The sequence below is a fragment of the Taeniopygia guttata genome, chromosome 6 (assembly GCF_048771995.1).
Source record: "Taeniopygia guttata chromosome 6, bTaeGut7.mat, whole genome shotgun sequence".
Lineage (NCBI taxonomy): Eukaryota > Metazoa > Chordata > Aves > Passeriformes > Estrildidae > Taeniopygia > Taeniopygia guttata.
Genome location: NC_133031.1, coordinates 31,632,210 through 31,655,219, shown reverse-complemented (window position 1 = coordinate 31,655,219; position 23,010 = coordinate 31,632,210). Strand labels below are relative to the sequence as shown.

The 23,010-nt window shown below is 44.6% G+C and overlaps 1 protein-coding gene across 2 annotated transcripts; it reads left to right on the top strand.

Annotated features, from left to right (window-relative positions):
• Positions 1–568: 568 nt before the first annotated feature.
• On the top strand, positions 569–21,570 carry RGS10 (regulator of G protein signaling 10). 2 transcript variants are annotated; one of them, XM_030276540.4, is made up of 5 exons: positions 569–710; positions 6,034–6,152; positions 7,524–7,610; positions 14,783–14,926; positions 18,253–21,570. In XM_030276540.4, the coding sequence occupies exons 1-5, from the start codon at positions 662–664 to the stop codon at positions 18,397–18,399; spliced, it is 546 nt and encodes a 181-aa protein (XP_030132400.4). In that variant the 5' UTR covers positions 569–661; the 3' UTR covers positions 18,400–21,570. The 2 variants fall into 2 exon arrangements, with proteins under 2 accessions (XP_030132400.4, XP_030132401.4); XM_030276541.4 differs by lacking the exon at positions 569–710 and adding an exon at positions 1,390–1,618.
• The last annotated feature ends 1,440 nt before the right edge of the window (positions 21,571–23,010 follow it).

Genomic DNA, 23,010 nt, shown 5'->3' with positions numbered 1-23,010 from the left:
ACTCCCACTACTGTTTGCTGAGGTAATTGTCTGTTTGATGGCTCACAGCTTTGTCAGAATTACACAAACTTCTCACATGCTGGATTTTAGAACAAATACGTTGGTAAAAACGTTATTTCTGAAAGTGAAAGTATGTTTGTTAAAATTGCAATTGCGCTTTTATATTCAGAAATAATTGTCCTTCGAAGTGTTGGAAGAGCGAAGGAGTCACTCCAACACAAAAAGCACGGTGTTTTTTGTGAGACAGTTCATGAAGGTGCCCATCTTGGGGAAGTGTTTCTGCTTCTTGCGGCTGCTCCGAGGTGGCTACAGCAAAGCCAGGAGGGCGGCTGGTGGCTAATGCCGGGCGGGCATAGGGACAGTGCCATCCCGTGTCCCCGAGCGCGGTGTCAGGAGCAGTTTGCTTGAGGACAGGAAGAGTTCCAGGAGGGCTGGATGAGCGGGATGCGGGATAGCAGCGCTGTGAGAGAGGGGGCGGTGGGGCTGAGCGAGGAGGGGACGGTGCGAGGGGGCGAATCCCCGGCGGTGCCGGGCCGGGCCCCGCGGGGCTGCGCTGGGGCAGGTGCGGGGCTGGCGCCGCTCCCGGGGCGGGCCGGGGCGGGCCGGGGCGGGGCAGCGCGGCCGCCCTCGGGCTCGGCAGCGGGGCCGAGCGGCGCCCGGGATGTTCAACCGGGCCGTGAGCCGGCTCAGCAGGAAGCGGCCGCCCTCAGGTAACGGGGACGGGGCGGCGACCCCCGGGCCGGGCTGCGCTGCGCTGCGGGCCGGGCTGCGCTGCCCGCGGCCCCGCCGGGGGAAGCGCGGGGCTCACGGCGTTCCCCGGGCCCCGCCGTGCTCGGGGCCGGGGCCGCGGCTGCTCGGCGGCCCCTCCAGCCCACAGCGGAACGCCCGGGGCGCTGCCCGCCGAGCGCGGAAGGGGGAACCGGGCTCTGCTCGGGCTTGCGCCTCGGCGGACAAGTTTCAGTCGGAGCTGCTGCTCTTACCGGGGCCCGAGCGCGGTTGTTCGAACTCCAAATTGACTCTGAGGAGTTTGCCTTTGGAGGTTTCAAGCTGGGATGGAGATTTCCGAGCAGTAATAGCGTAGGGCATCGCGGTTCTCTTTGCAGACAGGCGGTGTAACGCGGCTGTGTGTTTTGTAGCCCCGATTCTGCGAGGCTGTCGGTTCTGTCACTGCTGAGACATTTGGGGCAACTCTTGCAACCTCCAAATCCTAGAAAATAACACTGTGTTTTACGGTGTGCAGGAAGAAGTTGCAATCGTTCTAAGAAAAGCCAAGTGAGATCTTTGTCTAGAGTAGTTTGGGTTTTCTGGTTTTCTTTTTTTTTTTTTTTTTTTTTGGGGGGGGGGGGGAGGAGAGGCGGCAAGGGGGTATTTTAAAGGCTATATGTCTGGTGAACACTTCCAGAGATGCTACAAAAGAGGAACGTCCCTTTAGTTTCCTTCCTTATAGTTAAATGTGGAATCCAGTAGCCATCTGTTGCTAGAGACAGTCAAAAGAGGATGTTGAAGCTCGTGCTCTGAACACCCCACGCATTCAAAGGACAGCTCTCTAAAATTCAGCTGATACTAGGAAAAAATTGTTGTGTGAGGATTCATCCGCTGGTGCTTGGATACATGGAAAGTAAGGGAATTTCCCCTTTTCAGCTGCTTGCTTATGAAGTTTCCCACTGCTTCATACCTTGGATTTATTAATTCCAGACTGGTGATTGTTGCTGGGTAGGCATTCTGGTGACTGTAGGACAAGACAAGGTATACGGAGTGCTTTTAAAATAATAATAAAGACTCATGGCTTGAGGATTTATGATCCAGGTGGATGAGGGGACGACTGGTGAGAAGTTCTTCAAAAAGAAATGGAAGCGGCTTTTCCTGTTGTACATCCATGCTTAAATACGGAGTGAGGAATGTGCAGTTTGCATGGTGCTTTTGTCATTGTGAGTGTTTGGCTGCTGTTTGTCAGGGAGGGTGCAGAAGGTGTGTGCGGGAAGGAGATGGGCAGCACAGGGGCTGGGAAGGGATGTGCTGGGCAGGATTCTGTGAAGGGTGTGAGTCTGTGCTGCCCGATATGCTGCCACAAAGGCCACGGTATCAACAGCTGGAGAGTGGCAGCAGCTTGGGAAAGGGCTGGAGCAGTGCTTTGGAAGGCAGAGTGATCAGCATGGCTAACTCAATTAGCCGTGTCGGAATCACTCAGCTTGATGGGCTCCCGCAGGTTTTTTCTCTTCGTGCTTGTCAGAAACAAGGGCCAGGATTGTGAGTTCTGACCTGCAAAGTTGTATATTGGTGGTATTGATGCCTCCTGGGATTTCAGTCCAAGTTCCTGTTTGGAGGGTGCAGATATTTGGCATTTTTGATAGCACTCTTCAGCTGATAATTAGGGCGTTATTAGTGCTGCATGTACCGCTCTGCCACACACAAAGAGCCTTTATCTGCAGCCTGCTGCTGCAGTGCCATTGTGTGATGGGAAGGCAGCTTCTGCGAGGTTTCCCTCTAAAAAAATGCTCCAGCTAGCGCAACCGCCTGTCTGCTGGCTTAGCATGGAGTGCCTCTGAAGAATGGTGCTGCTAAAAGAAGCACTTAATCATTTGCTGCGTTGGTAGGAGCAGCTGGCTGCTCCCTGCACGCTGTGCGAGCTGATGTGTCTCTGGAGCAGATTTCCAACTCAGTGGAAAGTTTGCTCCAGCAGAAACTCTTACAACTGTGCTCTGCTCTGCGTGCCTCGCTGCCTTTCTCTCCTCTTGCTTTCCAACCCATGTAACAGCAGGCTCTGCTCTGAAATTTAATTACCATGTTATAATGCAATAAATGTACTGTGATGTAAGAAATAAGAAACGTAGTTGGTTTATTTAGCATCTGATGTGCATTCTGCGTGTTGCTTTTACAGAAATATTGGTGGGAGAACTGCCATTTTGTAATGCCCTTTGTGATGCACGAAATTATCTCCCACTTTTTAGTAACAGCAAATGTCTGCCTTCCTCATTTAAATGATCATACAAATATATGTACATTTGGGTTCTAGTTAAAAAATGGGATCAAGCTTGTTGTTTCCAAGGCTATATTACTTAACTTTGTCAGCAGATGATTTTAACAGGAGAAAGTTGTCTTTTTAAAAATATCAGAGATAAATTGGTGTCAGGAGGATCATTCATGTAACTACATTGCTGTATTTCCACCTCAAATGAATTGTTTCAGACTCATTAATTTGCACTTCTGGAGTCATTTGTGGGGACTACCTCTTTCCTGTCTTTTAAAAAAATTGTGAAAATTACATATTAAATCTGCTACATGAAACCAGCATGTGGAGCGGGAAGTTATGATCCTGACTGAGGGGGTGTCGGAGCAATTTTGTATTAGAAATGTTGGTGATGGCATATTTAATGGGATATAATAAAAACACCCAGCAGTTTTAACAGCCTTATAAAATTTCAGGGTGTTTCCTACTATTATGTGCAGCCTATTTCTGTTTGTGCTGAAGGGGAATGTTGATGTTTCATGGTGGTTGCAGAGGAACTCTGGACATTTGGATTAATGATGCCCAGCCTTGGGTTGGGCAGTGCTGGGAGCTGTAGGCTGGGCTGAGCTGGGATTGCACCTCTGGTGGCACCCAGAGCTGCCCAGCACCTGAGACATCCCTCAGCCTCTGCTCTGGGGGCATAAATGAGGCAAGGAATAAATGAAATAAATGAGGAAAGGGATAAATGGAATAAATGAGGCAAGGGGTAAATGCAAGGCTTGCAATGGACAGACAACCCTTGTCTCTGTACCACGGTATTTTTTGGGTTGTGGAGAGCTGGTTAAGTGAGGAAATAAATTGAGTTATAGAGATCTCAGCAGAAGGCTCAGCAGAATGGACACTAGGAAGATGTCATGTAGATCCTCTCTTCAAAACCAAATTTTGGTTCTGCAAATTTTGGTTTTGAAGCTAAGGCTGTAGGAGGAGAGTGCAGGGAAAAGGGGAATAGAGGGAGCAGGGTTTGGAGGTTGACAAGGAGGAGGGGGGGCAGAACACAAAGGGAAGAGTGGAGTTGGGCTGTGCTGGGTAGGCTGGAAATGAGAGGAAAATAGGGGAAATGATGATCAAGGAGGATAGAGAATGGCCAGCAGTAAAATGGGAGTCAAAGCAGTAGAAGATAAGCAGATTGATGTATCCTGGGTTTCTGGAAGGATTTATTCTGGCCTTTGTTTACCAGAATTATTTTTTTTTTAGGTTTTCAAGGGTCTGGGTCTGCATTGGCTCATTGCCTTTCAAAGTCATCATTAGTGTCCACCTCAGATTTGGCTGGAAAAGAAACACCTGAAATCAGATGTTTTCCCCTTCTGTTGTGTGCTAAACCATGGTGAGTGAGGGGATGGCCTGGCCCTGCAGCCTCCAGCAGCTGCACACCCAGGGCTGCATCCTGCTCCAAGGTGAGCGTGGACACAGCTGCACATCCCAGCTCCTCACAGGCTTTTGTGCTCTGCTGCAACACACTTGGCCATTCCCACTGAAATCTCACGGATTTGACTGAGATTAGATGCCCAAATACTTTGAGTCAGGTTTCTGAAACAATTTTTTCAAGTGCTAATCAAGAACCACATCCTTTTGCACAAAGGGGGGCAAAGTGAGGCAGCGTTAGCTCGCTGGGCTCCTGTCACATGAGAAGGCTGCAGCTGTGGTTTGAACACAATCCTTAGGTTCTGGCTCCTCACCTTTAAGCTAACAGAGAGTTTTTAAAACAAAATCCCCTCCCTATCAAGGCAGGAGAGATGTTCATTCATTTAGAGCAGTTGGTAAAACAAACAGGCTCCATAGGTCCTGACCAGCTGAAGCTCAGGAGCTTCTGCTGTCATGCCAATATTCTGTAAGGCTTTAACCTCAGCTTTATTTCCAGTCATCAGCTGGAAAGGGCATCTGCTCATGTATATTTATATATAAAGATATATATATATGTATTTCTGCATAGAGAGTTTTTTGAGATACTTAGTGAGGATTAGTTTCATGGTGAAAGAAGGGTTTTTAAAAGCAGAGCTGAAGCAGAACCAGATCCAGATTTCCAGTGAGTTGGTAAGGGAGAAATGAAGGAGTTAAAAATAGAAGCTCTACTGGTTGCAGTAAGAGTTTTGTGCATCTCTCCAGTGCACAGTGACCTGAAGTGCAGCTCTTATCCTTCTGACTTCCCCCCTGTGTTCCCTGGGCAATTTATGTGTTGGAGGAGAGGATGCTGAGCACTTTATGTCTGTGTTAGAGTTTTTCAGATGAGCAATAGCATTCCTGGAGTTGTTCCAAATAATAGGTTTTCTGAAGGGTCATTAGCAAATGGGGCTTTTTGCCATCACCAGCCTTGAATGAAATGCACTTGTTCCTGGGATAGAGAAAATAGGAATTGCATTCCATCTGTCCTGTCTGTGAGAAGGCTGGCTGGCAGATCAGACGTGGGCACAGTCCACTGCACCTTATAAAAGAATTTCAGGACTTGGAAGCAAAGAGCAAAATCACCCTCTTGCCCAAAACCTGACTGACTCAGCTGGAGTGATGCTCTTCTGCTGGGTGTCTTTCCTCCCATTGCACTGGATTAATATCTTGGACTTGTTCTCCTGCTAAACAAACCATTATTTTTCTTTCTCTCTCTGCTTTTACTGAGCATCCAGCTTCCAGTGATGATTCTGTCCTTAAAAATAAATTTCACGTGTGTGACTGGCCAGAAGTTCCTTTAGAGAAGCCAACATTTGTTGACAGTGCCAGAGCAAAATATGGACTGTGCTCATTGTGTTCCCCAGGCAGGAGGTGCTTGAAGCCCTACAAAGCAGTGACAGTGCCTCCTTACATGCTCATGGATTATGTGACTGTAAGGAATTTTTGCCTCCTTACAGGCAAAGCAGAATTCAAGTGTCTGTGTGTGTGTGTGTGTGTGTGTGTGTTCATTTCCACTCTTGTGGTGTTTCCTTTACAGAGAGCAGCTGAAATCAGGAGTGCAGGGGAAATGGGGGAGACATCCACGTGGCTGATGCTTGCCTTTTTCTAAAGAAGATGCTGTTTTGTTCATTTTATTCTTTTTCCAGAGATAAATGATGGTGAGGGCCACCCAAGCAGCAGCCAGCAAACCTTGAAAGGGACCTCGAAATGGGCCACGTCACTGGAGAACCTCCTGGAAGACCCGGAAGGAGTGAAACGCTTTAGGGTCGATATATTAAATATGGATATTTACATAAAGCAAAATTCAGGTTTTAAAGCAGAAGGAGCCTCAGCATGAAGGGTGCAGCTGTGCCAGCGCTGTGAGCAGTGGCACACATCCCTCAGCTGTGCCACTGGCAGCGCTTCCCAGGTGGCTCCTTTTGCCCCCTGCCACTGCAGCCTGTGCTCAAAAGGCACGGGCAAGACTTTTGGCTGCACCTTCCTAATGGGACCTGTCCTCTCTTGCAAGGATTAACAATTTGCTGTTGGATAAACTGCAGTCCCTGGGCCACTGAGCCCTCCTGCCAGGCATTATTTATCACTGAGATCCTGGGCTCTCCCTTCTCACACGTTGTCCTCAAGCAATGAGCCACCAGGAGCAATCTGATGACTCTGTGGCTCTTGCTCTGTGTTTAGCAGCTCTACTGAAAATATTCCCTTTCAGTTTACTACAAAGTGTGGGCTGGTGCAGCTCAAAATGGCTTGAAGTTTAATTAGGTGAGGGTGGTGAGTTGGTGTTCCAAGGCCTTCTTGCCATGATAGATGTAAGAATAGGAACTGCCTACTTCAGCGTGCTTCTGCCATACTGTACTGATAAAATGCACTGGGATAAAATGGTTTCCTGCCAGACTGGCTTGAAAAGTGAGGTAAACAAGAATAACAAAATGCTGATTTAAAATTATTAAAAAAAAAAAAAAGTAATCTTGGTGCTGTTTAATTCCTGGCATTACTAAGAGAAAACTTATGATCTCAGAGCTATAAAAGTTTCAGTCATTATATTTCATAAATAAATTTAATGTTAATTTTTCCCCTTTGAAAGCATGCCTCACTTTTGGAGGAATGTGCCATGTTTAAACAGCATTGAGAACACAGTTACATCTTCTGCTTCAGTTTGTTTAAGTGAATTTATTGCCACTGATGATCACATTTAGAAACACTTTTATTTGTAGAGATTTTTCTCATTACAAAAATCAGAGAGATACTACAAAAGAATCCCAAGTGATTTGTCACTCTGATTAAAATGGTTCATTTTGCTCACGTGGTGATGAATTCATATCTTTCTGGATTTCCCTTTGAGCAGTGGCTGCAAAAGTGCTCGAGTTATTTAAGGGAGGCTGAAGAAGCTGTTCCTGTTAGTTACTGATATGGTCTGAGATTAGATGTAGCCCATCCTCCTCCTGGAATGTGCTTTCAAAGAGCAGAATATCAGTGTTCCATATCCTGCAGATGCACAAATGAAGTGTTTCTGTGACACTGGGCTGGGTAAACTCGTGGTAAAGTTAATTGTGGGCAGCTTCTAGCTCCAACAGCTGTAGTAGGAAGAGGGAAAAACAACTGAGAAATTGGATCCTAACCTTTGTGTGTTTGTTTTTCCTAGGAATTTTTAAAGAAAGAATTTAGTGAAGAAAACGTTTTGTTCTGGCTAGCATGTGAAGAATTTAAGAAAACACAGGGAAAAAAGCAGGTATGTTTCCTAAATAAATTCTACTTGTCAACAAAGTTTACTTAGCAGAGCTGGAGCTAAAACATCTCTGTTGCATAATGTGCTTTGGGTGAATGCAAATAAATATATTTGAAGAAATTGCACTAAAATCATCCTGGTGGAATTGTTTGGAAACAAAGCTGGTTTTATTTCAAATCAAAACAAAGTGCTGAAATTGTCAAGTTTCCCATGTTTTGGAAAAGGAACTTTTTTGTAGTTTCTAGGGAGTAGCAAAAGTTTTATTAATTCAGTGATGTTGCATCATTTTGTTTGCAAGTGTAAAGATATTTCATTCAGAACTTTTTTAGAGCATAGCAACTATTAGCTGGAAATTTACACCACTGTGCTATCTTAGTGGAACATAAAAATAACAAATGACCCAAACAAAAATATTTTACAGCACCAAAATGAAGCATTTTGCCTTATCAAATTACAAGTTACAAAACATAAAGGCTCTGTTTAAACTTCTTTGCTTAAATATTTATCCAAATTGATGTATACCTGCAGAGCCTTTTAATTTTGATGACAGCTCCACCTTTCTAGTAGGAAATATTCTATTGGAAAAATTTTCAACCAGGCACCTCCAATAAGTATTTTTTCCCCCACTGCTTGGATCTTGGCTTACATTTAGATCCACCAGGATCACAGGATATACTTTCACATTTAGACTTTGAAGCCCGTAGAGTCAGGCCTAAAATATGTACCATGTTTTGTTTGCTTGTTTCTCAAAATGTTTTTGTGTCTGGTTTTTTTTTATGTTTTATTGTTTTCTTGAGAAAATTTAAATTTATCTGCTCTTTAAAAGTTCATTCTGTGAGTATGAAATTAAGTAGTATCAAAACTCCAAGTGAGCATCCCTGTCCTTGAGAGTCAGACTCCTAAAGCTCTTTTTTTTCTGAAATCCCACTTTTATGCTTTTTACCTAAGTGCAGCTCTTGTTGCCAAAGGGCACATTTGGCACCATGAAGAGATGAGAGTGGAAAAATTCCCCTTGAACCTCTTCCAAGATAATCACAGAATATTCACAGAATGACCAGGTTGGAAGAAGCCTTCAAGACCATCGAGTCCAATCCAGCCCCAACACCTCAACCCAACCCTGGCACCCAGTGCCACATCCAGGCTTTGTTAAACACACCCAGGGATGGTGACTCCACCACCTCCCCAGCAGCCATTCCAGAGCTTTACCACTCTTTCTGTAAAAAGCTTTTTCTTGATATCCAACCTGTATTTCCCTTGAGGCTGTGTGCTCTGGTTCTGTCAGTTCCTGGAGACAGAGCCCAGCCCCAGCTCAGCACAGCCACCTTTCAGGAGCTGTGGGGAGTGACAAGGTCACCCCTGAGTCTCCTTTTCTCCAGGCTGAGCACCCCCAGCTCCCTCAGGGGTTCCTCACAGGGTTTGTGTTCCCAGCCCCTCACAGGATTTCTGTTCCTCACAGGGTTTGTGTTCCCAGCCCCTCTCCAGCCTCGATGCCTCCTCTGGATGCACTCGAGTGTCCCAAAGTCCTCCAACAGATGGACACAGGTTCCCAGCTCAGTGTCACCTGCAAATTCACAAATTTATTTATTTATTTATAAAGTTTAGTAATGAAAGACTCAATCCCCTCATCCATGTCATCCATAAAAACCTGGAACAGAGCTGGCCCAGCACAGAGCCCTGGGGAGTCTGTCCCCAGCTGGGTGCAGCACCTCTCACCACCGCTCTTGGGCTGGCCATGCAGCCAGTTCTGAGCCCAGCACAGAGAGCTCCTGGCCCAGCCTGGGCTGCAGCTTCTCCAGGAGTGCTGTGGGATGATATGTGCTTGGAGGGACATCAGAAATACCCAGGGATAGGAATCAGGCAGGAGAGCTGGGCTAGGAGAGCATCAGAATCTGAGGTATTGATGATCCCAAGATTGTAGAAAGTCTCTGTCTGTCAGCCCCGCCGCCAAAGCAGAAGCCATAATTCGTCTGTGCTGGTTTCAAGGTTGTTTATTCTGTTTATCTCTAACATGTTCTGCTGCCCTGCCGCAGCTCTGTCCTGCAGGGCAGCGTGTGGGGCTCTGCCCTCAGTGGGATGGTACAAACATTAAATACCAGAAACTACCTGTGCTGGATTTACAATAACGTGCCAATATCTGTCACCTACGTTGGACAGTGTGTCCCCAGCCTAAACCAACAGAAAAATGCCAACACCACAGTGAAACATGGAGGGCATGAAGAAGGAGAAAAAGGACAAGGCACACCCAATTTCCTCCATCTTGTCCCCTTTGGACCCCTCATCTAGAATCCTAAAACTTTACTTTTGCACCCGTGCCACATTTAATTATTACTTATATCAAACACTCAGAGCTTGTAATTGATCCTGTAAGATTGAAAACTCTTTTCCATGGACAGAGATCACAGACAGTGTCTCTGGGGGCTCTGTCCAGGGGGGTTCCTGACCCCTGCCAGGGTCCCAGACCTGCCAGGGCAGCCAGAGGGAAGCCCTGGATTCCCACATGAGAGGTGTTATGAAGTTCAGGTGTAAGAGGACTGTAGATTCCTCTCCAAAGGTCAGTCAAATATTGTCAGCTTAAACAGTTTCCCAGCAGATTTTCAACAAAAAAAAAAATCCCTTGCCTTTCCAAACAATGTATTTTGGGTAGGGGAGTCTACTTTCTGTAAATATCCTGTGTTTTCCACTGAAAAAAAAATTCCCCTCAAAACAATTTTGCTGGGTTTAGCTGTGAGTATTTTTGGGTATTGATAAATCCATAAAAATACAACAATACTATTTTTTTTTTTTGCAAGAAGAGGGAAATGTTCAATATGTCTGTGAACTTTGTAACATTTAGTAATTCCAGTTTTGTGTATTCAGCTGCTTCCCTCCCTCATTAAGGTCCAGGAATACAGAAAGTCTTGAGGAAAGAACAACCAGTCAGTCAACTTTTCTGTAAAGTCCCACGCTTTTAGTGGGATAATAATCATATTTTCCCTTGCTAAATAATTTCCATATTTCTAGCTGATTTAGGATTGCTAATTTAGGATACCAGTAGAGAAAAAGTTAAAGTGATGTATGGGAATAGGAGCTTGGTGAATTTTTCAATGAATTGCCAAGCAATGGACAGAGACTTAACTAGGTTCAATTTGGGTTAATTATTCAGTCATTCCATAGTATGGTCAGCCTGGAGTCTGGGGCTTCCCAAATTATTATAACTGGCTGAATAAATGTGCTTTAGAATGACACAGACTTACAGTAAATTTTTGTAGCTACTGCTTATGGTTGGCTTTGTTTAGATAATTTACAAAGCTAGGAAAAGCACTAAAAATAGAAATCTTTCCAGTGTTTATGGTAGCACGAAGTGTGGATTTTTCTTTTGAAAGTGGCTCTTGCAGAGGTCCCTTTGCATTTCTTATTGTGCACACAGTATCCTAAAAACAGTCTTTTGCTTGTTTTGTAATTCACTTCTCCTTAAAACTGGTTTCCCACAGAGATTAGCTCATAGACACTGAGGCTCTTGGTCAGATGGAGCTGATATCAATTGAACCCAGGTTGGAGGGAGTCCAGAGGAGGCCACGGAGATGCTCCAGGGGCTGAAGTAGCTCAGGCTGGGAGAGCTGGGGGTGCTCAGCCTGGGGAAGAGAAGGCTCCAGGGAGACCTTCCAGCACCTAAAGGGGCTTAAAGAGAGCTGGAGAGGGACTTTTGATAGAGGAATGGAGTGACAGGCCAGGGAAATGGCTTTGAACTGACAGAGGGCAAGTTTAGATTAGGTATAAGGAAGAAATTCTTTCGTGTCAGGATGGTGAAACACTGGAATTGGTTTCCCCAGAGAGGTGATCAATGCCCCATCCTTGGAAACATCCAGTGCCAGGCTGGCTGGGGCTCTAAGCAATCTGATCAAGTTAGAGATGTCCCCTGTCCCTGCAGGTGGTTGGAAGTAATTGCATAAATAATTTCAAAAAGTAGTTTCAAACTCACTGTATTTCAAAATTACTTCAAAGTCCTTTCAAACCCAAACTATTCCATGATTCTATGAATGGGATTTCTCCCCCCTATTTTTAAAGGATGAGATAAACTTTTCATTACTGGACAAGAGAGCTCTGGCCTGGAGTTCTCCTTGGTCAGTTTAAACTTGCCCGAAGGTGGGGAGTATGGTCATAAACATGAGCAGTGGGTTCAGCCTCCCTTGTGCCAGGGGTATTTCTTGTTATCCTTTCTCTGCCAGCCCGGGGCAGTGTTTGGTTTTGTACAGGCTGCTGTTCCACCAGAGGGAAGGATTCAGGGAGCAGGGGAGATTTTTGGCAGCTGCAGAGCGAGGCAGAGTGCATTGCTGCTCCAGGCAGGTTGTAGAGTTCAGCCCATCTTCTTCTGACAGGAAGGTACAAAGTTCCCCCTCAGCTCAAGACACATCTCTGTAGCTAAAAAAAAAAAAAAAACAAAAACAAAAAACCAAACACCAAACAAAAAAACCAAACAACTTTAAAATTGAAGTTAAACCACAGATTTAATGTTTAGTGAAGATGGAGAAAGCAATGGGGTCAAGACCACCCGTAGCAGTGAGTTCTGCTGCCACCCATGTGGCCCTTGTGCTGGGGCACAGATTTAATTACTGAAATGGGAGTGGTGGGGATAAGGGAGTAAAATTTAACTTTAAATATTTTGTTGGAGTTAGTCATACGTTGTTGCATTTGTGACTGTTAATGAAATAAACAACATGTCAGTCCTGCTGCTTCCCAGGGTTTAAATGTTTCTCTCTCGCAGCTGAGCTTCAAAAATAAATTACAGATTGTAATAAACGCTTCCAACAACAGGGAATATTTTCAGCTATTGCTAAAACCCACCAAAATATCCATATTGAAGTTTTGTAGTGAATGATTCCAGAACAAAGCCCTGTACATTCAGGAGTTTCCTCTGGTGCTTCCCATGTGGAATGTAGCAGGGGCTGGGTAATGCTGCCCAGCTGCTGAGCGCTGGGAGCCTGCTCTGGTGAGCATCTGGGGCTCCCATCCACCTCCCAGTTTGGGAGCTGAGTTTGACCTCAGGAAAGGAAGTGGGGGGAATTTTGGATCCACTGGAGGAGCGAGGGGGTGCTCTAGGCAGAACTTCATACTCCAGATGGGAATCTGGCACGGACACTGGGGAGAGCACACAGATGGAACTGGGGACTGCCAGAAATCCTTTAATAACCACCTGTGAACAAGATCCCCGTTTAAGAGCTGTTTCAGCTCCAGAGCTGAGTCCCCTGTGCTGAGGCTTTAGTTTCAGTAGAGAATGGCATCGAGCAAACAGGGACAATCTCTGCCTCCTCCACCTGAACCTGGCTCTGCTGAGTGACATTTGGGGGGTGTATGAGCACACTGGCAGCTTTAACTGTTCTTTCTTTTTAAAGCAAATTATAAGCTGTAGTTAATCAGATGTGGCAGAACAGTTCTATTTGCAGCAGAACCTGTAACGCTCAGCTGTGCATTTCCATATTTCCCCACTGCTATAAAGCCAGGTCCTCTGTGTCTCTGCAATGGCCTCCTCTCCCTACCACAGCTCTTTCACTTCCTTTCTTTGTTATTCTTCCTCACAAAATCCAAAGAGCCTCCCTGTTTCACCAGCCTCCCACACAGTCCTGTTGTTCCTCTCCACGCTCTTTAAACTTCCTCACGCTTACTTCTAGTTTTGTGTTCCCTCTCAAGCCTCCCTCTGCTCTTTCTCTGTACTGCCCAGCTTGCTCCCGTGTCCTTGGGCAAGCAGCCCCTTGTGCTGGGGCTGGTGAGGAGCTACATCTGCCTTGATTAGCCAGCAGCAAAGAACATGCTGGCAGAGAACTTCTGAGCACATACTGCAGCTTTTCCCTTGGTGCATGTGCTGCTTTTCCTCTCCCTTTCTTCTCTCCTGCTGATTTTCCATTGGCTCAGCAGGAGGGTAATTTCTTTTTCTCAGTCCTTTGCCCCTCTCTCAAGTATGGCTGAAATTGGACAGCAAGCTCAAAAGTCATTTGGGTGGGACTGGCAATGCAATAATAGCTGAAGGCTCCTTTGCTGTGTCCTCGTTAGGACATTCACTTTGCCACTTGTAGCAGTCACACCTTTGGTCCCTTGGATTAATTGGTCATTTAGAGCAGAAGTGGCTGACCCAGTCCTCCCTGAGCTGTGAAACAACTTGGAAATTGTTAGAAACAGTTCATTGTGACCTAATGCACTTGACACGTAATGTTCTTTCTACCCACCAGATGAATAATGAGTCTTAAAAAGGAACATTGGAGCATGGCTGTCCCCTTCAGCAGTGAGAGAGCCCCATCTCTTTAGGCCTCCTGAATGCTCAAGCACATGCAGCTTTTCTTCTAATTACCCCCAAGTGTAAATGTACCTCAGCTGTAAAACATGGAAGTAATTCTGAGACTCCTTCATGGGCAGGATTGAAATGCTTCCTTCTTCAAGCCCCCTTCCCATCAAAGGCACAGCCCTTTAGCTGGTGTGGAGCTGTGGCTGCTCATTAGAGGCACCCTGGGGTCACTGGAGGGTGCCCAGGGCTGGGGATGGCCCAGAGCAGCTGCTGCTGCCTTGCTCTCAGCATGCAGAATTCAGATTGCAGCAGGGGGCTTGCCTCTTGCCTGGCTTGGTTCTCTTCTCCCTCTCTGCCTTCCCCTTATCCAACCAACTTCAGGGGATTGTGCCCACTCACTGCTTTGAAGCTTGGAGATGCTGGTGGGGTCAAGATGTTCTTGCTGCTACTGGTTTGACAAGGGAAGAGCTCTGAAATAGGGCAAATACCTACAAACAAACAGCTTTATTCATGTCAGGCCCTTATTCATCACCTCTCAGAGGCTACTGAGAGTCTTATCTTTGCCAATGAGCCAAGCTGTTGGAGTTTACTTCACTTAATTTTCCCTTGTAGCAAGATCCCAGTTTTTTTTTCCTCTGGGTTTCTTGCCCATCCTGAGGACCTGTTGGGAAAAGCATTTGTCTCAAGAGCAGAGACAAGGTGTAGCTGATGCTGCTGGGCAGTTTTACACTGGCTGCTGGGATCCAAACATGCCAACCTGCCCTGTGAGCTGAATTCTGGCAGCTTGCACTGGTACCAGTGTGACTTTTGGCCTGCAGGGGTGTTCTTCTTCCAGTACCAATGAATGTACACCAGTGAGATAAACCTGATGCAGAGAAGGTTCCCACAGCAAATAATTCTTTAAATAAATGTCCTTTTGCAGATGCAGGAAAAAGCTAAAGAGATTTACATGACTTTCCTGTCCAGCAAAGCTTCCTCCCAAGTCAATGTTGAAGGGCAGTCCCGTTTGAGTGAGACCATCCTGGAGACACCTCACCCTCTCATGTTTCAGAAGCTCCAGGACCAGGTAAAGTTATTTATTTCATTAACACAGTTTCATTCATTTTTGTCTATAGTGAACATTATTTGTTTTAGTGACCTCTGCTTTCTAGCCATGATTGAACAGGTAAACACAGAGCTGTGTTGCTTCCATGTTGGGGATATTAATGCAGCTGCTCTGAGATACTCCAGGTTCATCACACTACCACCAATTAATTAAGAGACTCAATATAATAATTCTAATTCCAACTCAGGACTTTCCTGGAGAACTGGATGGAGTTTTCTGCTGAATTCCTGCGTGGGTAGCTTGAGAATCGCCCTGTACTAACTCACTGCCTTTGTTTTCCTGTGTATTCACTTGTTCTGAGTCATTGCTGATGTTTGTTTCTGTAGTTGCCCCTGGTTGCCTTGAGGGCTCAAATTTCTTCATTTTGCTTTGCTTTGGTATTTATCTTGATATGAATATAGCACAATTTTCTGAAAACCCTCCTCTTCTGCAATGTGCAGGACTTAGAGGAGTTGGTCTCTGCTTTGCCTTTCCCTAAAGAACCTGGGAGGTCTGGCAGAAATTAGAAATTTTGCAGGCATGTCTTTAGGTGGTAAATTTTCTTGATATTCAGCTGATTTCAAAGCATAAGTTATGAAGTGAGTCATTCTTATCTGCAGCTTTCCAGCACTTGCAGTACTATTTTTAATTCCTGTACCATCCTCAGGACTACCTGTATTTTCCATTTTGCTCTTTCCTTTTGTGGAGAAACAGTGCTGTGATTTAAACAGTGTTTTCAGCCCATTTCAATCAGGTATTGAATACATTGGTTGGGTACAGGCTGGGTCACTTGGAGGGGTCTGAGGAGCAAAGGCTCTGCTGTTTTTCAGGCAGATTCCAAGATATTAGCAATGGAAATACCTGAAATCCAATTTTCATGTGAAGAAACAGAGTTTTTAATGGAAAAAGTTCTGATGTGGATAAAGAGAAGGACCTGTTCTGGTAGATCTAAGCACTGCAGTTCAGGGTGAGTGACTATAAGAGTGAAGCTGGAGAGAATATTGGAGTTAAAATATTTGTTATTTTTTGTAAATAACATGCACATGGAGAGCCAAGGATCAGTAATACCTGAACTGGAAACATACTGGGCTAGTGGTAGAGGAATCCCACTAGTGTGGGAAGAAAATCTGTGAGCTTTGAAAAACAAATGCAGAGCATTTATGGGTCATTGCATGTTTCCAGTGCTTGAAGCTACTGTTTATTGCTGTTAGATAATGGCTCAGAAGAGTTATGGTCTTCTCCAGTTTTCAATCCTTATAAAGTTATGAAGAGTGGTGTAATTTGCTCTCTGAGGAGCACTGCTGGCACTGTGGGTCTGAAGGAGAACAAGGCAGAGCTGGAAGGAGTGCTGGTAATGAGAGTTCAGCTCTCTAGAGAGCTCCTGGTTTAACTGGGGACACTGGTGGGATGTGGCTGCTCAGTGGGGTGGCCCTGGCTGCTCCCAGGCCATCTGTTTGTGCTGAATGGAGTGGTGGGAGAGTGGTTCACAGAAATCCACGGGCTCCAGAGCACTTGTGGGGTGAATGTTCCTGCTCCACACAGGCAGTGAGAGGAGGGAGGGAGGGGGAAAAGTGGATTCTGCTTTGGCACAGGATTGTGAACTCTGCTCTGTGTATTTGGCTGGCCAGACTGCAGATCTTGATCTGCAATGCTCTTTCTCTCTGGGAGATGCTTTAAGTGATACCAGAAACAAGAGAGGTCTAAGTTCTTAACACAGGCGTGATATTTTAGCAGGAAATGTCTTCTTTACTATTTTTTTCCTTTGAGCTGGTTGGATAAATTTCATTATATTGTAGTTATCCAGTGCCAGGAGGCATAATTTGACTTTGCTTAACTCAGGAAGAGTTCAGACCCTGAACATCAAGCTCTACACAGAGTGGGTGTTTTGGGATTTTTATTTGTATTCCAGTATGTATCTCGGAGAATAATATTTCCACAGTTTTCGACAATAACTTAAATATCAAACACTGGTTAATAAAATCCACCATGAAATTTATTTGTAAGTGAGCTACTTCAGCAAATGCACAGAGAAGAGCAGTCAAATTTCAGGTGGTTGCCTGTATCTGTCCATGTTCCTCAAGGATGTGAAATGAAAAAGCAATTTGAGGTTGGTTTTTTGTCTTAGCAAAGAATTGTGTTACCTGATTATACTATCAGTTAGAAGTGAGGCCTGTAAAGGTAAAGATGAGGTAGCCACATCTGCAGGTGAGAATCCAGGAATTTGTCTTGGAAATTCAGTCATCCTGAGTGTCAAAAAATAAAAATCTGTCCTGACACATGACTCAGAGAGGCTCCACCAGTGAAATAATAGGCTGAGAGTGAGGCTGGCTTTGGTTTTGCCTCAATTATAGTTCTGAAGTTTACTTTTTTTCCCTTCTCCTCTGTTTCAACACCAAGCAAAATATAGTCCTGACCTTGACACCTGAACAGATTCCAGGCTCCTCTCCCAACCCTTTTGTTTTCTGAAAACTCCAAAAGAGTTGTAAGGTGGGTTTTTTTTGTCTGCAGTGGGTATAAATAGAAGAGCAGAAGTTCTGCTGAGGGATGAGCCTGAACTCAAGCCCTGGGAGAGAAAAGCTGTACTTGGGGCTGACTTCATGTTTCCATGCTGGCTGTGAGAAGCTCTTGGCCTACTGAGAAGTGTAATTACACAAATTTAATCCACCAGCAATTTAAACCCACATTTTAACTGGCAAAATACATTTGTACCAGGTCAGCTCCTTGTGGCAGGTTCCTGCAACATTTCTCATCTGGCCTTAGAGCAGTCTTGGCATTTTGTCTAACAAGGATGGGAAGATTGGCATAGGTTTAAGGAATATTGGCTAAACCAGTTGTTTCAGTATTTGTGTAAATTATTCAGAGGCTTTCTTTAGTTTTCTAGTGCTCTGCATGAGTTACTCTGCAGCATTCAGGAGTCACTGCAGTAGCAAGGTGCATGAAATGTACCTCTCTTTCTTCAGAGCTCTGCTTTGTCCCTCTGAATGCCTTCCAGACCCTGCCAGGAGGATCATCTCCTCCCTGTCCCAGGCATGGCACCTCTCACCTTCAGTATTAGGTGTGCAAAGTTATTGTGAAAAGTATAATTTGATTTTTAAACTAACGTGGGTGTTACTGCCAGGCAGTGACCATGGAACCCACAGCATTGTTGGCTACATGCTGCCCCTTGGAGAGCTGGAAATGTATTTTTAAAAATGTAATGCTCTAGTACAGACAGAATGAAAGTACATTGGAATTAATGCACCCTGCTCATTTAAAATCTCATTTTACTGAGCTCATTTGCTTTGTATTCTTCTTCCCCCTCTTCCCAGATATTCAACCTCATGAAATATGACAGCTACAGCCGCTTCCTGAAGTCAGACATCTTCCTAAACCACAAGAAGAGCGAGGAGCAAGAGGAGAACTCACCAGAGGCTCAGACTGCAGCTAAAAGAGCATCAAGAATTTACAACACATGAGACACAATGGATCCCTTCAGGAGAGGCCCTACAATAAGGAAATTACACTCAGGAACAGTCTAGGTTTATAGCAGCTGCATTTAGGGCTTGGAAAGCTCAGAACCTTTTTAGGAGATACTTACCTTCTTAATTGCTTGAATGACTAATTGTTTTTGCATGATAGCTATTAACCAAGCACCCGTGGAAGGGCTGTTTCCCAGCTGAAAGGCTGAGGTATTCCTCCATAGCATGAATTTCCTTTCATACTTCACAAGTTAAAATGCTTTCAATTCTTTTCTTTTCCTTTGTGAGGCATCTTGGTGATGAGAAACGGGAGGTAGCGTGGTTGGGTTTTTATTTTTGCCTCGTAATTTTATTTGGGACTAGCTTTTACATCCTGAACTGCTGGGAGAAGCAGCTGAGGAGAACATTTCACATTAGTTTGTGGGTGAGTCATTCATAGCAAATTTAATCATAAAGGGACAGCATCTTTCAGGGTTAAGCTCAGTAGAATCCAATCCCTTCCTGTGTGACTTTGTTCTTTCAGAGTGATGTCTGGTTTGCTTTGCCTTTATTGCTGATTCAAAATGCTTCCCTAGTCATGATTTTCATTTTTATATCTCCTAAATTTCCCCCTCCTTTTTTTTTTTTTTTTTTTTTTTTTTTTGCAGTAGACAATCACCTTCTTCAGAGGATGGGATAACCTCTATTCCCTTGGGAGCAAAGGCTCCAAAAGAGGCAGAATCTCTGAAGAACTCCTAACTGCCATTAGGAAATGTGACAGTAAATAAGTAAATATCCCTCTCAGGGCACACTGATCTCAGCAAAGCTTGGCTTTGTCCCTCTCACCAGTGTGGCATCAGATGCTGCTGTCAGGAAGCATCTGGTCTCTCCCAGGTCTCCTGAACAATCCTGCTCTGTGCAGCAGCAGTGCTTTGGCAAAGGACCAGCAAACCAAATCTGGTTTTGTTTTACTCAATTTTTTTTTTTTCCTGCTAAAATCACCCTGCCGAATTTTGTTTGCCCTACTCAAATATTTCAGGGTTTCCTAATTGTGATTTTGGAGAGCTGCAGCGCAATGGGGAGTTGGGTTTGGGGTTCAGCCACTCTCACCTCGAGCTTGAGAGCAAGGGGAATTTATTTATGCCCTGTGCAATCAAAGGTTGGTGGAGAAGGAGATTCCCAATGAGCATTCCATGTTGTCCTGGGAAGGTGTCAGCACTGCAAAGCACATTTTGACATGGAGTTTTTCATGTGTTCATGTATTTTTTGATTAATTCACAGCAGTGTTACTAAATTGCAGTTTAAGCTGGGAAAGTGTATTAGCTGCTTGCTCTATTTACAAGCTTTGCAGCTGTAGTCTGGCTGTTTCCCACTCTCTCATTATTTACTCTTCCATTTTTTGCAGTGCTTGTCTTGAACTTTTGTTTATGTGCTGGCTAATCTAAATGCACAGTTAGCTTTTGAACATTTTGTACTTATTTTTTTGTCAGAAAGGCCAGATATATTTCATACATTGCTGTCACGATCAATGTTTAAAAATCTAAGTCTAGTTTGTCATTTTTGAGAATGCAAACTCCCTTGGTAGACTTGATTATTTAATTTAACTCTGTGCCACTCTTGTAGGTATTGTGTAAAGAAAATTATTTCCATGGGCTTTTCCCTAGTTAAAAGTGGGGATGGAAGTTCTGATTCTTCCCCTAGACCTCCATGCCCTGTTCATTTTTAGGAACTCAAAGAAAGAAGAGGTCAGTGCCTCCATAACATGCATGTTGTAAGGTGTAATTCTTGTGCACTGAGTTAATGTTCTTTTTATGCTCTTGAAAGATTTAATGGTGAAGTTATATTACTTCAGGCACTTTCAGTGGTATTTGACCTCATGCTTAAGCTGTATTTCAATGTTTTACTGAATAAGAATGAACTGAACATGTGCATGAATCTTTTTTTTTCCCTCTGCTGGGGCCTAGGAAATGGGACCATCCAGTTCTGGACTTGACAACTGTTATCTCAGGATTACCCCTTTTGAAAATCCACTGTAATAACAAACTCTTAATGCCTACCACAGAAAAGGACAGAACTTCTGATAGCATTGAAGCTCTTGGGAGTGGGCAGCTTAACCAGTTTAGAACTTGGGATTTGTATTTTCCCAGTGTTTGCTGCATTAGTCTCAGTGACACTGAAAAATTCAGCATGGGGACATTCATGGGAAAGATGCAGAACAAGCTCTTACCATATTCATCACATGGATGCACAGTAGATTCATTTTTAATCATATTGATTTTTAAAATGAGCAAGGGAGAAGAGTCTTTGACTATCATGTTTTAAAATTGTAATAATAGAAAATAAAACCAGGAGCCTTATGAACAAAGGTAGGGTGTTAATGGGGGAAAATAAGTTTGTAGGTGCTTATGAACCACACTTTCCTTGGCAATATGTTCCCTTTCAGGTACTGTCTTTGCTTGCTCAGAGCAAATGCCCCACATGAGTAGACACAAAGGTGCTTTACACTACCCCGAGATGAAAGTTACTGAAATGGAAATGGATGTTTTAGCAGCATCTCTAATCCTGTGATTTTTTTTCCCAATAATGCCTATTATGTTTCTAACCTGATGTAACTTAACCCACAAAATTCTTAATCTTTGAGTTGTTCTTTTACCTTAGAGGTAAAAAGTTGATTGCAGCATTCTCTTTGTGGTGTCTGGGTATGTTTTATTCTCTACAACAGCAACAAAGTAGACTTGCAATGTGCAGAAAGCAAAGATGGTTTTCCTATTCATTAGATTATCTGCATTTTTCAGTAGAAGGGCAATCAAGATGTCTGTAATTGCAATTTGTGTATATATGGGGAAAGTTGGTATTATGACAAACTTGCTCCTGGAAATAGGTGACACTTGCTCCACGTGGCACAGAACAAATCACACAGACAGAAAAAGAACTGTTCCCCTAGGAGCAAACACTTCATTCCAGGAACAACTGTAAACATTGCATCCAACCTCAGGCTGTGAGTGGGTGCTCAGAGTTGCTTCATGTAGAGATTAAAGATAGGATCTACTTCCTTTCATAGAACTTACACTGAAAGTATGAGCACACAAAACAAGCAAGAGAAGTTTCATGCCTGATTGCATGCCTTAAACTCTACCCTATTTTGTGTTTCTCAGCTAAAAATTAAAAATATTCTATAAATACACCAAATCTGCGTGCTGACAACTCTTTTATGTTCTGAACAGGATTTGGGTTGAGATGGCTTCATGTCCCATAATTATCCCATTTTCATCTCTCACAGTTTACACTCTGCCCTAGTGTGAAGGGATTTTTTTCCCTTGGAAGAAGGAATGGCACAGTGGGGCTCATTTCTGACTGGGCTCTGAACAAATTGCAGTCAGTCACTTGAACAGGGGAAGATGCTGCTTGTACCTGCCCCATCTCCCATTTCTTTTGTTCCTGCTGCATTTCTTTCATTGTACTTGCCAGCCCACTGATGTGGAGAAGGAGGGTTTGAAAAATCAGAGTGGGGGAGAGAAAAAGAGTTTAATGTTCCTGTCTGGATAAGGGTTTAGGATGTTCTTGGTTTTTTACTACAATTCAGACATTTTAAGTGGGTAGCATCTGCTTCTGGGCTAAAAACTCATTAAGTTGGTGATGCAGAGAGGTCTGATATAATTCTGCGACTGGTCCAAAGCTGAAAAGTGATATATACTCCCTTTTATAAATTGTTTATAACTCTTTTCATCCTAAAAGAGGACAGCAAAGCTTACAAAGTCCTACCAATTTTTTTTTTTTTTAAATTTTTTTTTGCCAGATGTCTGCCCCTGACAGACCAGAAGCCCTGTTTACACGACAGCAGAGGCAGTTCCTCTTGTTTTGCATCCAGCACAGCTCGTGTCCCGGGGCTTTTGGCAAAGCCACAGTCAGAGCGAGCTGCGGAGCATCCTTTATCCCGAGCATTTCTGTGACTGTGCTGTGCTGCCCTGCGAGTGCTCTGCAGCCGCAGTTCTGGTGGCTCCCGGCTGGCTGTAATTAAGGGTAATTAAAGATGTTTCTCATCAGGGGCTGCTCCATCCTGACCGATCGTATGCAAACCCATCGCAGCCCCATTCCGAGGGGCTCGGGAAGAAGGGGGAAAGCGGCGTGTGGCTCCTGGCAGGAGGAAGGGGAGCGATGCCAAAATTGTCAGCACCCTCTCCTGGCTCTCCGCTGAACAGCTCGGAGGGATTTGGGGCTTGGAGGAAGAGTCCCAGCAGGGAAAGGTGGCAGCTGCTGGTTCCTCAATCGCAGCGCCCTTGGTGACATTTGTGACAGCCAAAATTGCGGCTTGGTGACAGCAAAACCCTGCTGGAGTGGCTCTGATCGAAACCTGGGGGGATCCCCGTGCACTGAGGTTAAAACTGCTCTGAAAGTTGCCATTTCGAGAAGATAGAGCTCTGATAATGTGCTTCGTGGCACAAACCTGCAGAACAGGGCCAGCAGCTGTCCCTGTGCCCCTCTGAGTGCCCCAAAGTCACATCCCCCGGTGTCCCCGTGGGACATTTCCTACAGCAAGCAGTGACCAGCGTGCTGAAAGCTCTTCCCTCGTTCCTGATGCCTTGAGAAGGGTGGCCTAGAGCAGAGACTGGACAGAGCTAAAGAATAAAG